The sequence below is a fragment of the Centrocercus urophasianus genome, unplaced genomic scaffold (genome assembly GCF_019232065.1).
Source record: "Centrocercus urophasianus isolate 14NV4802_14NV808 unplaced genomic scaffold, USGS_Curo_1.0 seq_17, whole genome shotgun sequence".
NCBI lineage: Eukaryota > Metazoa > Chordata > Aves > Galliformes > Phasianidae > Centrocercus > Centrocercus urophasianus.
Window position 1 is genome coordinate 10,793,275 of NW_024884722.1, and position 15,102 is coordinate 10,808,376.

The 15,102-nt window shown below is 41.1% G+C and overlaps 1 protein-coding gene across 1 annotated transcript in view; it reads right to left on the minus strand.

The window, feature by feature from the left end:
• SORCS3 (sortilin related VPS10 domain containing receptor 3) overlaps window positions 1-15,102 on the minus strand; it is a 271,115-nt gene that overhangs the window by 98,067 nt on the left and 157,946 nt on the right. The window contains 1 exon segment of the mRNA XM_042818330.1: window positions 10,675-10,748. Coding sequence (XP_042674264.1) covers window positions 10,675-10,748 — 74 coding nt within the window.

Sequence of the window (15,102 nt, forward strand, 5' to 3'; positions counted from 1 at the left end):
GACTTCGACAAAGATGTATCAGTATCCGGGCGGTGCAGGCAATATTAAGAGGCCATGCGAAACATGAGCCTGTTTGCCTGCCGAAACCGTGCCGGATTACTAATGTTAGACAGTATAGACTCCCGGGTGGGCAAGATGAAATATCGAGAACGGTGCAGGAATTAGAAAAAGTGGGCATTATAAGACCTGCACACAGCCCATATAACTCCCCCATATGGCCAGTGCGAAAGTCGGATGGCACATGGAGGATGACAGTAGATTACAGAGAATTAAATAAGGTCACGCCGCCTATTCATGCGGCCGTACCCAATATTGCCTCCCTAATGGACACATTGAGTAGGGAGATAAAAACCTATCATTGTGTCCTAGATCTAGCAAATGCATTCTTCAGTATCCCAATTGCTGAGGAATCGCAAGATCAGTTTGCGTTTACGTGGGGAGGCAGGCAGTGGACCTTTCAGGTCCTGCCACAGGGGTACGTGCATTCACCAACGTATTGTCACAATCTAGTGGCGCGTGACCTGGCTGACTGGAGAAAACCTGATGATGTTAACCTATATCATTATATTGATGATCTCCTGTTGACATCCGACTCACTGGAGGCAGTAGGACAGGCAGCAGATTCATTAACTGCCTATTTACAACAAAGGGGATGGGCTATAAATCCCCAAAAGGTGCAAGGTCCAGGCCTGTCCGTAAAATTCCTGGGGGTGGTTTGGTCAGGAAAGACCAAAGTGCTACCCAGTGCTGTTATAGATAAGGTTCAGGCGTTCCCAGTCCCTACAACATCAAAGCAGCTGCAAGAGTTTCTAGGTATATTGGGTTATTGGCGTTCCTTTATACCTCACCTAGCGCAGCTGCTAAGGCCACTATACAGACTCACAAAAAAGGGGCAGCTATGGGACTGGGGGAAAACCGAACAGGATGCTTTCCAACAAGCAAAACTGGCAGTTAAACAAGCTCAGGCATTGGGTATATTCGATCCTACCCTCCCAGCCGAGTTGGACGTTCATGTTACTCAAGACGGCTTTGGTTGGGGCCTGTGGCAACGCCAGAGTTCTGTTCGGACCCCCATTGGTTTCTGGTCTCAGGTTTGGCACGGAGCAGAAGAAAGATACAGTATGATTGAAAAACAGTTATTGGCTGCCTATTCGGCATTACAGGCGGTAGAGCCAATAACTCAAACAGCTGCAGTTATAGTCAAGACGACTCTGCCAATTCAGGGGTGGGTGAAAGATCTGACCCACCTTCCTAAGACAGGGGTGGCCCAAGCACAAACAGTGGCACGATGGGTCGCCTATCTCAGCCAAAGGAGCAGTCTGTCTTCATCACCCTTGAAAGAAGAACTTCAGAAGATCCTAGGCCCAGTTACGTATCACAGTGATGCACCAAAAGAAATACTGGTCGCTCCACCAGAAAAGAGTCCCGTTCAGGAGGGAAAATATCCTATCCCTGAAGATGCCTGGTACACAGATGGGTCCAGCAAGGGCAACCCGAGCAAGTGGAGAGCAATAGCATACCATCCTTCCACCGAGACAATCTGGTTCGATGAGGGGGATGGTCAGAGCAGCCAATGGGCAGAACTGCGAGCCGTGTGGATGGTTATAACCAAGGAACCCGGTGATGGTATCCTGAACATCTGCACAGATAGTTGGGCTGTGTACCGGGGGCTCACTCTTTGGATTGCACAGTGGGCCACCCAGGAATGGACTATCCACGCCCGACCGATCTGGGGCAAAGACATGTGGTTAGATATATGGAATATGGTCAAACACAGGACTGTACGTGTCTACCATGTTTCTGGTCATCAGCCCCTACAGTCACCGGGAAACGATGAAGCCGGCACACTGGCCCGAGTTCGATGGATTGAGAATTCGCCATCTGAGAACATCGCCCGCTGGTTACATCAGAAGCTACGGCATGCTGGACAAAAGACAATGTGGGCAGCTGCTAAAGCATGGGGACTGCCCATACAACTATCTGATATTGTCCAGGCATGCCAGGATTGCGACGCTTGCTCCAAGATGAGACCGAGATCGTTGCCCGAAACAACAGCCCATCTTGCTAGGGGACACAATCCTCTCCAGCGATGGCAGGTCGATTACATCGGGCCCCTTCCTCGTTCCGAAGGGGCAAGATATGCCCTGACCTGTGTCGACACTGCAAGTGGGCTACTGCAGGCCTATCCAGTACCGAAAGCAAACCAGGCATATACCATCAAGGCACTTACTAAACTGATGTCTGCCTACGGGACACCTCAAGTCATCGAGAGCGACCAAGGGACTCATTTTACTGGTGCAACGATACAGCGCTGGGCAGAAGAAAATAACATCGAATGGCGATTTCACCTGCCATATAATCCAACGGGGGCAGGCCTCATCGAACGTTATAATGGTATTCTTAAGGCTGCCCTGAAGACAGACTCCCAGTCCTTGCAGGGGTGGACAAAAAGACTGTATGAAACCCTGCGGGACCTGAATGAAAGACCTCGAGATGGCAGACCCAGTGCCCTGAGAATGTTGCAGACGACATGGGCCACCCCGCTTAGGATCCAAATTACGGGCACTGATCATCAGGTAAGACCCCAGATTGGTAATGAAAATAATCTTCTGCTCCCTGCCCCTGAAAACTTAGAGCCAGGAACCCATAAAATAAAATGGCCCTGGAAGGTGCAGGTAGGACCCAAGTGGTGTGGCCTACTTGCACCTTGGGGGAGACTATTGGAGGTGGGAGGCTCAGTAGTCTCTCCAGTAATAGGTACATGGCCTACTGATATTGTGGTCAACACTCCGATCTTTATTGCTAAAGGGACCCCCATCCTGTCCCTATGGCAGATCAGGACACCTCCTTTGGTGCCTGATATCGTTATGCAGCCGCAGATATCCGGCCAAAAAGTGTGGTACAGGCGGCCAGGACGTGCCCCAGTACAAGCGGAAGTGTTGACCCAAGACAGAAATACGGCCTGTATCTTGCCCTGGAGAGCAGACCTTCCCCTCCTGGTACCTGTGAAACATCTGTATTACTCCCCGTGAGTCTGTGAGCCTTCAGGACCACCGGAAGGAACAAAATGCCATCAAGCGTTCCAGTGTTGCTGACAGATCACATACAACACCCGGTGATGGCCTGCATGGGACTGATGGAACATAGAATGGACTTGCACCTCAGGACCTCATGCCTCCAGTCACATCATCGAGCACTGGCCCATAGAAGAATACGGACATCCACTAATCATCACTTGTCTTGAACTGTACCAACATACGTCGCGATAAAATTGTATAAGCGTCGCGATATACCGGATCTCTGTATTAGGGAAAGCTTACCCTTTGTTAACCTGATCATTGGTTCACGCCGTGAAGGGGTGGAGTGTATGGGAACTGCTGAGTCACGGCCTGAACCTCTGATTAATCAGCTGAGGTGAGCCTTGAGTCAGCCAGAGGAGCACAGGTGAAGGCAATTCACCTGTGCTGCCGGAAGGGGTGGAGCCAGGCTCCACCCCTCCTGGACCTATTTAAGAGCTGGCTACCAGAGGGGAAGGATCTCTTCTGGAGATCCCCTCTTTTGGTATCTTCTGGTGAGCTCAACCCAAGGGTAAGCTCTTCCACTTATTCTCTTTTGTGATCATTGTCTGTTTGCCTTACTCTCTTGATTATATTGTAATTATAACATCTTGGTTATACAAAATTATAACATCTTGGTTATACATAATGCAAAAAAAAAATCATTAATTATACTAAAATTACAAGAAGTCACAAATTTTAAAAGCTAAATAGTATTTATGTAAGGAATCCACAGCTGCATTTGTGGAGAAGGGTAGTCCCTCCTATTCCAGTTTGTGCCATCTCTCTAAAGAAAATAGACATTAAGAATAAAAAACTTTTTTCAAAAGCAACTTATTCAAAAAATGTCTCTCCTAGAGGTTATTATGTCACCTTTGAAAGAGCTCACTCAAGCTGTATGCTATCAGAACCAGAATTCCAGAGGTGCTACACAGACTTTTAAGTCTGCTGACACATGGCTCTCTTATTTTGGTTCATTATCTAATTCATGGGTTTTAAAAGTATCTCAAACTGTTCTCCCTTTACTAAAGGAGGCTGTGGATGCCCCATCCTGGAGGCATTCAAGGCCAGGCTGGATGTTGCTCTGGGCAGCCTGGTCTAGTGGTTGGCAACCCTGCACATAGCAGGGCGGTTGAAACTAGATGATCATTGTGGTCCTTTTCAACTCGGGCCATTCTACGACTCTATGATCACACACATTCCCTACAGCCAGTATGCTTTTCTTATTTTCTTTTTTTCTTATTAGAACAGCTTTGAGCCCCGGGAGCCTGGCAGCATAGCAACCACAAGATTTCATCCAAAAGTCAAAGATTTATTTTCCAAGGAAAGCAAGCAGCAAGGAGAGGAGCACCAACAAATAAATAAGTAAATAAAAAAAAAATATATCAGGCAATGAATGCCCTTTACAAGTTTTTTTCTAAAGTATCAACCACTGTTTAGGGCTACAGTTCACAATGCAAGAGACTAATTGTATCAAAAGTCCTTTGTAAACTGAAGTCATTAGAACTGGTGAGGTTCAGGGGGTCTTTGTAGAACAGTCTTGTGGATTTTCCAAAAACAGAATCCAAAGGATTTTCATTTTCTTAAGGCCATTTAGGATTTCAGGCTCACTTAACTCTCCATGAAAACTATCACAAGGTCCTGGAAGAACACCTAGCAATCTATAGTGAAAGAAACAGGATACTACTAAGTTTTGGGGAAAATACATTCATAGAGAAAAGCAAATTCTAAAACTTTCAAAGGTTTCCAAAACCTTGCTAGTCACTCCTGTGACAATCACAGTGATGAAGAAGCAATTTATGAGTGTCCCAACCACTTAGTTTGGATATCAGGAACCAATATCTGCTTTGCATCACAAAAAACAGGTGTGAATGGGAGTCAGGATCCCTCTATCCATACGCTTTGTTTCAGACTTCACCATCTCTCTATTTTTAAAAGCTCATTTATATAGTGAAGTAAGATTTTATTTCAAGTTTAAAAATCACTTCAAAAAACATGCAAAAAAAATCAACAACTTAAGGAGGATTCTTTTTGTTGGTGAATTTTTTTTTTTTTTTTTTTTTTTTTTGGACAAATATTTTGCACAGATTCCTAAAAATACTGGTATATGAAACTTAAAACAAACAAAAAAGCCACAACATGTTTCAGCCAATAAAATGCATCCAACTCTTATATCCAAGTTTCTTTTCTATCTCTGCCACTGACATACTGTGTAATAACAAGCCAGTCAGCTACAATCTAATATTTGGAAACATTAAATATCTATATTGCCAACTGCACTAACTGTAGCACACAGAATGAAAAGAAAATCGTTGTCCTCACAGTTTCCCCATTTGTTCATCTTTTGAATGAAGATGAAAATAAAATTGCTCTTATTATCACCAGAATGTTGTGATCTTTAATTAAGTAACATGTCCTTGCAAGAAATCTTTCAATATATGCCAAGACCTTTTAAGAAGGTCTCTCTCCACAACCTTAATTATAGAGCTCAAGACTAGAATTGTAAAATTATCTACCTACTGAAGTTAGCGGTCACGATGGCTTGAACAGCACATTCTGGATTTATGTTAGCATCGCCCTCTGGGATGAAAACCTTTCCCAGGTGTTCCCACCTACAGGACGTGATAAATGAGTCCCTTAACACAGGCAAATGAGTCATCAGATCACAGCAGCTTATAGAAGAAATAGGTCCTGTTCAGTCTTCAAAACGTGGTGTATGTGAAAAAGCACTGCGCATATGCCACTGTGAGGCTATAGGCAGTGTTAGTGGCTGCCAAATTGGATTTATTTTATTCATAGCTCCAAGTCCAGTATAATTTTAACTCCAAGAAAACACTAATGCAGGATCACTTCCTAGTCAATTGGATGTCAACAAAACTGTACTTTCTTAACACTAAATTTGGCTGTAAAAACTTCTGAGATGTTTCCCAAGCACTATGCAATGACACCATCTGGTAGTTAACGATTAGTGGAATTTACAGGAGAGACATGCACATACTTAACTAACCATTTAATAGCTGGCAAACAAGTGAAGTAAAGCTAACCTTAGCTGTATCCAAAGATCACTTCTGGAACTGCCCCTGATACAGTCCACGGGAACCCAAATTGGCACTGAGATTAGGAAGTATTAATACTCCCACAGAGTTGAGGAATAAAAACAAACCCCTGCCCATCTGCAGATACGTAACCTTATGAAACACAGATACAACTTCCTTATCTCCTGCTACTTTGCTCCCAGATATCCACATCAGCCTCTGCCATAGTCTTCAAAAATTCAAGCTGCAAACACACAAAAATACACCATCTAACTTTATCACTGTTTCTATCCAAAGCACAATGAAAAGGACTGAAAACCTTGCCTTGAAACTTGCTGGCTTGTACCTTGAACAACTATGATAGAAAACTCACAACTCCAAAACACGATCCAAGGTGAAGCACAATCTCTTTCTTTCTCCCAGTTTCTAATCCCCGGTGTTCAACATAACTGGGACTGGCACTCACAGGTACAAAACAACCAGAGGCTTCATTCATTAGCTTAGAGAGTGGCAGGACAGGATGACATCCACACAGGGTAGCGGTCACAGTGCCTGCTCAGGAAACATAGGCAGGGCCTCCAAAGACAGATGGGACAGCATATGATATTGACAGCCATTTAGCTGATCAGCCAGAAAACATAGCTCACCTTGTGGAACTCTGCATTTTAAAGAATAACATAATAAGACAACAAATGACTTTATAAGCCACTGAAGTATCTTTTAAATCTCTAGTATCATGGAGTATTTATAATTAATGCATGGATATGCAATAATGCAACACTTAATATGACAGCATTTGAGTACTTCAACCATTACAGCCAGCAAGGAAAAGATATGCTCTCTGATCTTGATCTTACCTATGGGGTAAGAAGGCAAAGGCATCTTGAGTCACCCAACAGGACATGAAAGAGCCATGGTCCAGCTAAGAACTCAACAAGACTTGCTCCATTAATCAAGTTGTCTTGCTATCTGGTTAGTCCTACAATTCCACCAACAGAAAGACAGAGGCAGTAAAGCAACTTGGGAACTCAAAGGACTTGATTGTCCTTATCTGAACAGAGACAGAATTGGTCAGTACAGAACTGATGTGTTTTACAGTCAGGGAAACCTCCCCAGAGTTCCTACAGTACACAATATGGACTCCAATTTTTATAACATTCCACACATCAGCAAAAATGTGACATTACAGTGCGAGGAAAAAAAGCAGGGGCCAGAGGCAACCGAAGAAATATGTATTAAAAAAAGAATACTGAGTATGTCCCTAACTGGAATCAGCATGAGTGCAAAGTTCGTTATCTTGAGTCATTTCATTGTGTGATGAAAGATTTGGGAATTTCTGTATCATATTAGCATAAGCTTCTATTTCCAGCCTTACAGAATCTTAAATTATTAAAATATCTGAGGCCAAGGCACATGGGAACCAGATTTGGATTCCTGTAATCATATCAAGTAACACATTCTGTTCAAGCTGTGCCATTGCCATCAGTGGGTGTAGCTAACAAATGAATCATTACTACAGAAGTAGAGAACTCAAATCCTAGTTTTTATAGCTACAAGTGGCCCAGATAAGAATCTCAGCATATGGACAAACTCAGAGCTAGATGCAGGAAGTGGAGGGAAATGTCCCACAAACTGCAGTACATGTGATACCCCATATGGAATGAGAATGCAGTGATCAGCACTGAAGTCTGAGACTAAGGAAAAAATAAGCCAAAAGTAAGAGCCAGGATAAAAAGCCACAGGCCAATATTGCAGCTTAGGACTTTGCTTTTGACCAGCATGGAGCCATTGTAGGTGCAGCCTGACAGATCTACAGCAAAATGCACAGGATGACTTGTGTGTCCATGACTACCAAAGAGCTCTTGCTCACTAGACTGGGTGAAAAAAATCCACATTCCATCCTAACAATTCTGATACAATTGTAATTTCCTCCTGGCCTTACAGTCTCTCTATTTGAGCTCTCTCAGGGAAGGTATAATTATTTGGAAAAGTCTCAGAGAAAAATAAGACCTCTCCCTGTCAGGTTGACTGATCCTATGAACCAGGTAAGGATTACAGTCCTCACAAAATTATTCTCACAGTCAGATAGATAAAAAACATGTTTTGAGGAAAAAAGCAAACAGAAGCTGCCTTAGACAAGACCAACTGTGTTGGTCTTGATTAACCCATTTGATGGAGGAGGTTCACTGAGGCCCTGATAATAAGTGAATATATAGCATCACAAGTAAGCAACTAATCACTGATTTTGGTATTTTCCCATCATTAGTTCACCTTTCCTGGAATTGTCAAACCTGTTAATTGAATTAATTAACAGGTTTGATAATGAGTAGTTAATAGGCTGATGAAGGCCACTGAGTAGCGGCTCTGAAACTTACAACTATGACTCCTTTCTCGCTCTTCCAAAATCTAATAAAAAAGAAATCATCAAATTTTTGAGTTAAAGCGCTCTTGCATTTCTTTTCTGGTACACTTATATGCCAGAGCTTCTAAGTCTTCACAGTTTGCAGCTTTAAAAAGAAAGGACAAAAGAAAAAAAAGAAAATTAGACAGTTAAGGGGAGTTATTATGTTCTAAAGTTTCAACATTTCTGACCCCTGCACTATGAATTGGTTCAAATCTGTCTCAATCTGGGAAAAACCTAATCCACTCTCTTGGAAAGTGTATTGTCAATGGGATTCTACTGTTTCTGAGTGAGATTTCTAAGATTTCTAGATCTATGCCATATCAGCTTTAACAACAGAAGACTTTTATGTTTTCCAAGAGAAGATGATAATTGAAACAGAGGCTTTTGTCAATGTAGTGACAAAAAAAGAGCATTTAAACTACACAGTGAAGAGACTGCATGAAAAGTGAAGCAAACTGCAGAAAAATCTACATCTTTAGGAGACAAGTGGACAGAGATAATCCATTAACCATTATTATTATTAAGGAAAAACAAAAAATCACATACAAAAAAAAACAATGTCACAGCATCACCTGTAGAAAGAGACTGTTTTATTCACAGGTCAGCCCTTGTGTGTTTTCTTCCAAGAAAGTCACTCCTCTTAGCTCAGCTGTGCTATTTGAAGGGTAGGGTACATCTATGCCATAGGACCAGCTACTCTATTCCACAGAAGTATACACTTGGAGAGGTTCTACGCTCATCTGTGTCAACTGCCCCTAGGCATGAATGATGAAATCAGAAGATTTTTGATAGGTCACCTGTCACCAGAACCTGGAGAATATATACAACTTTCCTTCACTACCAAAATGTCAACAATGATATGGTCAGAAAGAGTGCAGATCTTTGATATATTTTGCAGGTCTATGAGACTCACAATCCTTACAAATTCCTTTTCTACATGGTCAAGCATCTCCTTTGACTGCCCAAAATCCAAAGGCACATTGAGACAAATCAGATACAGAACGAAAAAGCCATCTTTTAAATGTGGGAAACTAAAGCTGTTCAAAGGGACTTGCAGAATGACCAAGACAATTTGAAAAATCTGAGAGACATTTTTCTCCATTGCAAGGTATGGAAATACTACAAATTCCATCTGCAGACATTTTGACGTGTATTCTAGGTGTTCTTAATGATGATCAAGAATGCAGATTTGACTCGAAAATATTTACATTGTTCTTCAAAATAAGGAGCCAATACCTAAATCATCCAAGTCCTTTTTGTTACTGACTCTTCAAAATAGGTGTCTGTGGCTCCTTAATAATCACATTTTTTTGGCCTTAAGTACAAGGCACTTGTTTAACTATTCACAGATTCTGTACATCAGCACTTTCACATATTCACAAACTGCATTATCTAGCATGTAGTACAATATTAAGACTGATTCAAGCCCCAAATCCTAGATTCAACTACAGAAGAATACCACTGGTTTCTTTTCTCTCTCTAAAGTCAGTTATTGAGCCTTCAACTGGTGAAGAAGTTTAGAAAAGCAGCGTGTGAAATAGAGGAGCCTGGAGATAGGAACTAAGTATATTACATCTTCTGCTTTTAAGACGCTCTTCCAATTTTGGATACGAACAGTTGGGAAGAGGAAAGAAAGATAGTCACAAAGCAAATTTTTAGCAAACACTTTGCACATCCTGGGCTCTCACTAGTCAGTAGAAAGAAACTGGCTCCTCAGAGGGTGATTCAAAACAGAGTCTGAGTCATTCTTTCTCCCAAAGGCTTGCATAAGAAGACTGGTCAGAGTCTGGCTCTGTGCAAAGATTGTGTTGCAGGTTAAAGGAGCTCTCAGAAGAGTGGAAAAAGGGATGGTCTAACGATCACAGATTTTCCACTGAAGTACTGGGGCAGTTTTTCTGTTACTGTAAACAGGTATACAAAAGAAGTAGGTATTCTGCAATTACCAAAAGACTTGCATTAATCTCTAGAAGACACCAGCTGATCCTGGAGAAGAAAGAGGTAAAAACACTGAGTTATTCACCTATAGCTCTGCAAGATACATAATATGGAATGAGTTAATCACAACCAAAATCAAGAGCATATTTAGCGTTCTGGTAAAACAACTAATCTCTTCAAATTAAATATGCTTCACCTCTCTATAACATGCTGAAAGCAAACAAAGTCAGAAGGCAAAACTCACCAGTAAAATCTGCTTGGAGTGACTCTCTCATGCATGAGCTGCCATTTTCTTCCAAAGTCAGTAGAACTGTACAGCTGAAAGACAAAGAGGGAGAGAGAAGTATAAACTCTGAGCAAGAAAAGGAAGAGCTGCTGCTTCATAAAGGACTAAAATCTGTTCAGATTAAAGAATAAAAAAGGATTCTACTGCACATCTATCTATCATCCTCACTGCTAGGGATGGCTAATAAGACAATCTCCTCCTCTCAAATTTAACCTAAACTGCACCACTGAGACTAAAAACAGGTTGGCTGTTCCAAAACATTTTCAAACATTTTCATGCTTCCTAATTCTGCTGTCAACACGTTCGCTTTGGCTGCCGTTTGAGAAAGCTGGCAGTCCCCCAGCTTTTTCAGCCCAACAGGAAGCAGGAGATGGATGACATGTAAATTCCTATCACTGGTTAGAATGAAAGATAAATGAGATTAGTTAACATTCTTATGCTGTGGTAGATAGTGACTATACTCAACACCATGCTGTGATTTGTTTTTATGGTGAGGATTACATCCCTCTCCAGTGTAAGAAAGAATATGAAATTTCTCCTAATTTACAGCTTCCATGTACAGAACAGGCAAGGTCTACATTTTGAGGCAGGCTATGAATCAATCTGCTCAAGAAATTAAACATTCAGGATAGTGAAGTAGAAACTTCTTGAAAGCCAAATTTTCAATCTAATAACTATTCTGTGTCTTTCTGGCTAGCAAAAGATGCAGCAACCAAATTCTAATGCAGTTCCACACAGTCTCAGACATAGGTTCACTTCACATGTACTCTGCTTAACACTACAAACACCATCCTCCAATTAGTTTATCACCCACAATTGATTCACTCCCTATCAATTCACGTGTAAGCTGTATTCCTGTATTGCTAACTTTGAGATTTTTTTTTTCTTTTTGGAAATAAATTACACTTTCAGAAATAGCTGCTCTGCTTTACAATCACAGAGAAATAACAGTCTTTTGAAGGGAACTTCAATTAAATTCCATTTGAAATAAATTCTGGTTGAATAGAATAAGTGTTGATTGCAGGCTAAGCAGGTAGATAACAGAGCCAAGAAACTTATATGTTTGTAACATTTAGGTTCTTAATGGCAAAATGATAACATCTGAGTTAAGGTTGTGCATTTGATTTGCAGTAACTGAATTTACAAATAGGAGGCAGGACCATGTCCAGATTAGAAGGGTTCACAACCTCATGATGTGAACTATGGCTATGCTATGATGGATGATTTAGTGTGTCTGGGGAGATAAACTATACGTGCTTGCACTGAATGTTGAAATTTCCTGAATGATCAGTATCTTTGACCGCAAGGATCCAGCAGACACATCAAAGTAGGTCCTTAGAACAATTTACCAAAGGAAATAGGAAAGGACTGTTAAAGCAATGCCTGCACCCTGAGGCAGCTAACTAATTCTCAGTGTATTTTCACATGACCACATAGTCAAGCCTCTGCACTGCATAACTAGCAAAAAGAAACTCAGAAGAGTTTCAAACATCTACTACAGCTAGTTCTGCAAAGACAAAAGAATCAGATTTTTGCTTTTTCGCAAACGGAGAAAATTTCTGACACTGATAGCTCAAAGCTGCCAGTGAATAAAGCATATCATAGATAAGAATAGAAGCAGGTGTCCTCCAATCTTCATGTCAAAATGAGCTCCACTTCTGTAGACTTCAGCCAACGTTGTTCAGCTTGTGGTATGAATTATTAGGAAAGATTTTCTGCTCTGTGTTCTACAGGATATCAGATTTCCTATCTGGCTTTATTTCTTTGGCATTGTCACCAGATAAGATACAGCACTACATAACTACTGTTATCTGGACCTCCTCTCCTTTTCTAGTCACCCATCACAGAGATAGTTTAAAAAAAAAAAAAAAAAAAGTGAGTAGAGAAACCTCTGCTCCCAAAATAATAATCCTTAGACACAAAATAAAGCATTGCTTATCTTTTTTATTTTCCTTTTTTTTTTTTTTTTTAATTAAAGGAACAAGGAAAAGAAAATCCCTTATCTGAACCCACGAACAGACTTATAAATTCAACTTCAATATTAAAATAACTACCTTCTAAGGGAACATTCTGATTAACATTGTTCTTATAGAGAATTATTGAAAATTCACAATACAGAAGTAAAATTGAGCAGTGCTACAACTTAACATTAGCCTGGCACCTGCCAGCAATATTCCTTGTGTCATTTAACATGGTTTCACACATACAAGGACTTTTACATACAGACTCAGTCACATCAGTCACATGAAACAACTTCTCCTGGCTAACCTGACCACATGTACAATTTGCAGACTGATCCATAATGCTTTACAAATCATCGCCTCAGTAACTCCTGTTCATAAGTAAGTGTGACCAGCAACCTCATTGCGTTCCTCAACAGATTAACCATTCTCACCAAGAGCACAAAGGATTAGCAAACTATATCCATTTCCTCAGATTCTCTTTTATATTTGCCCCTAGCATTTCTTTTTCTTTCACAGCTCCTTAACAGCAGTAGCTACAGATAGCTCAGTGGCAGGAGGTACAATCTCTTTCTAGCTACTCATCCCTCCCACTGTGCCTCATTCAGGGAACATCGTTCTCTCTATCAAGCTAAAGACCAGAGACCAACTACTGAGTATTTTTTCCCTTCTTTCTATTAAATCTCAGACAGACTGATGGTAGAAAGATTAAATTGAACATGCAGCCCCTAGGTGATTTCAGACAGAGAGATAAGTAGGATACTTATCCATTGAACCTTCTAGTACCTGGCATGGCCCTTCTGTCCACCCACCACATCCACTCAGCCCCTGGGCACCCTACCTGCTTCATGGATCTCCTTTGTTATTTTCTGTCTGTTTGCCTTGGAAAAAGTCTTTGACCAGACACCCTGAAAGAAGCAGACTCTCTCCTTGAATTCTTATGCTATTAATTTGAACAACTTGTATTTATTTATTCATCTGTTTATTTTAGGCATCCACTTTGAATTCTAACCAGATGGCTGAGTCTTAAAGCTGTTTGTTGTACGGCAACAAGCTCCTGAAGAGTATATACCCAGACCAATTTACTTGCATAGTATTATATACAGATGCAAAAATTAATATTGAATAAATACTCACTGAGTATTTAATACAATACTGAATAAAACTTACAATAAAGACCTCACTGGTATGCATTAAATTTTATCGTATATATGCTTTCCATTCCTCTCCTTTCCTGGGAGAAAAGATACATTTTAGATGAGACAACAAATTTAGTGGCAAGTACAGCAGATTTCAATAGAGATTAATTTGACCTAAGGCTGAATACCAAGTGATGGAAGGAAATGAGGTTTGCATGGTGCCAAGATTTTCCTTTTTTAAAGCTCTGCCCTGACTCCTCAGTGATAAATAATCTTTGGCATTTCCACCTCCCAGACCGTTCCAACACATCAGCTCGCAAGACAGATGGATTTCAGTGTACCATGAGTGTACACCCTTTTGCAACTATCATGTGTTATTTGACCCGCGCTGATTAATGGAAAATTAATCCAATTACAGGTCATAATATTTGGATGGGCTGATCTTCACTGAAACTTGATTCTCATGCCTTGACACAGTTGAAGAGGGGCATGCAGAGGCCTTGACTAAGGAGCAATTCAGAAGCAGAACCTAAAGCAGAAGGACTAAGTCCTGGTCTATAGGAAGTGTGACAAAATTCAATTTTTAATGCAAAGATAAACTCACCATTCTACACCTACTGCAGAAGAACCTCAGTAACCACCACAGCACGTGGCCCATCCCAGCAACTGCTATTTGAATAAGCAACTACCAAAAGCAGACTCCTTCAAATTCCAGTAATGCTTGCAACACTTCATTTGAGACTTTTTTTTTTTTCCTGAGATAAGCAGCAAGACCTTTAAAAAGGCAGCCTTATCCCTGATGTCACATTCTAGGCCGTGAACACGTACAACATGCCAGAAATAGTCAGAACGACTCAGCTGGAAAGATTTATACATGCACACAGTGTTGCACATGAAAATAGTCTCCACATCCTTCTAGTTCTCCAGTAGAAACTCTCAGGGTGGCACACAACTTTTGCTTGCATGGTCTTCTTTGAGGCAGGGATCGTTTGTTTTGGGTGCTTTCTTTTCTCAGTAATAGCTAGAAAAAAAAGTGGATAATTTTGCTCAAGCCTGGATTCTCAAAACAGAAGCAGCGTGAGAAACTGGCTGACTTAAAAGCCACTTGAAGAGATGTGGAAAAACTGAGCAAAGAAGGAAAAGCCTGGAAATGGAACAGATCAATCCCTTGACATTAGTTGCCCATATGCTAGTCACACATGAGCTAGTCACCAAGAGTCATTTTTAGACAGGGAAGAAACAGACGCCTTCCAAAGCTCAATTCCTGAACCAAGATACATTTCTAC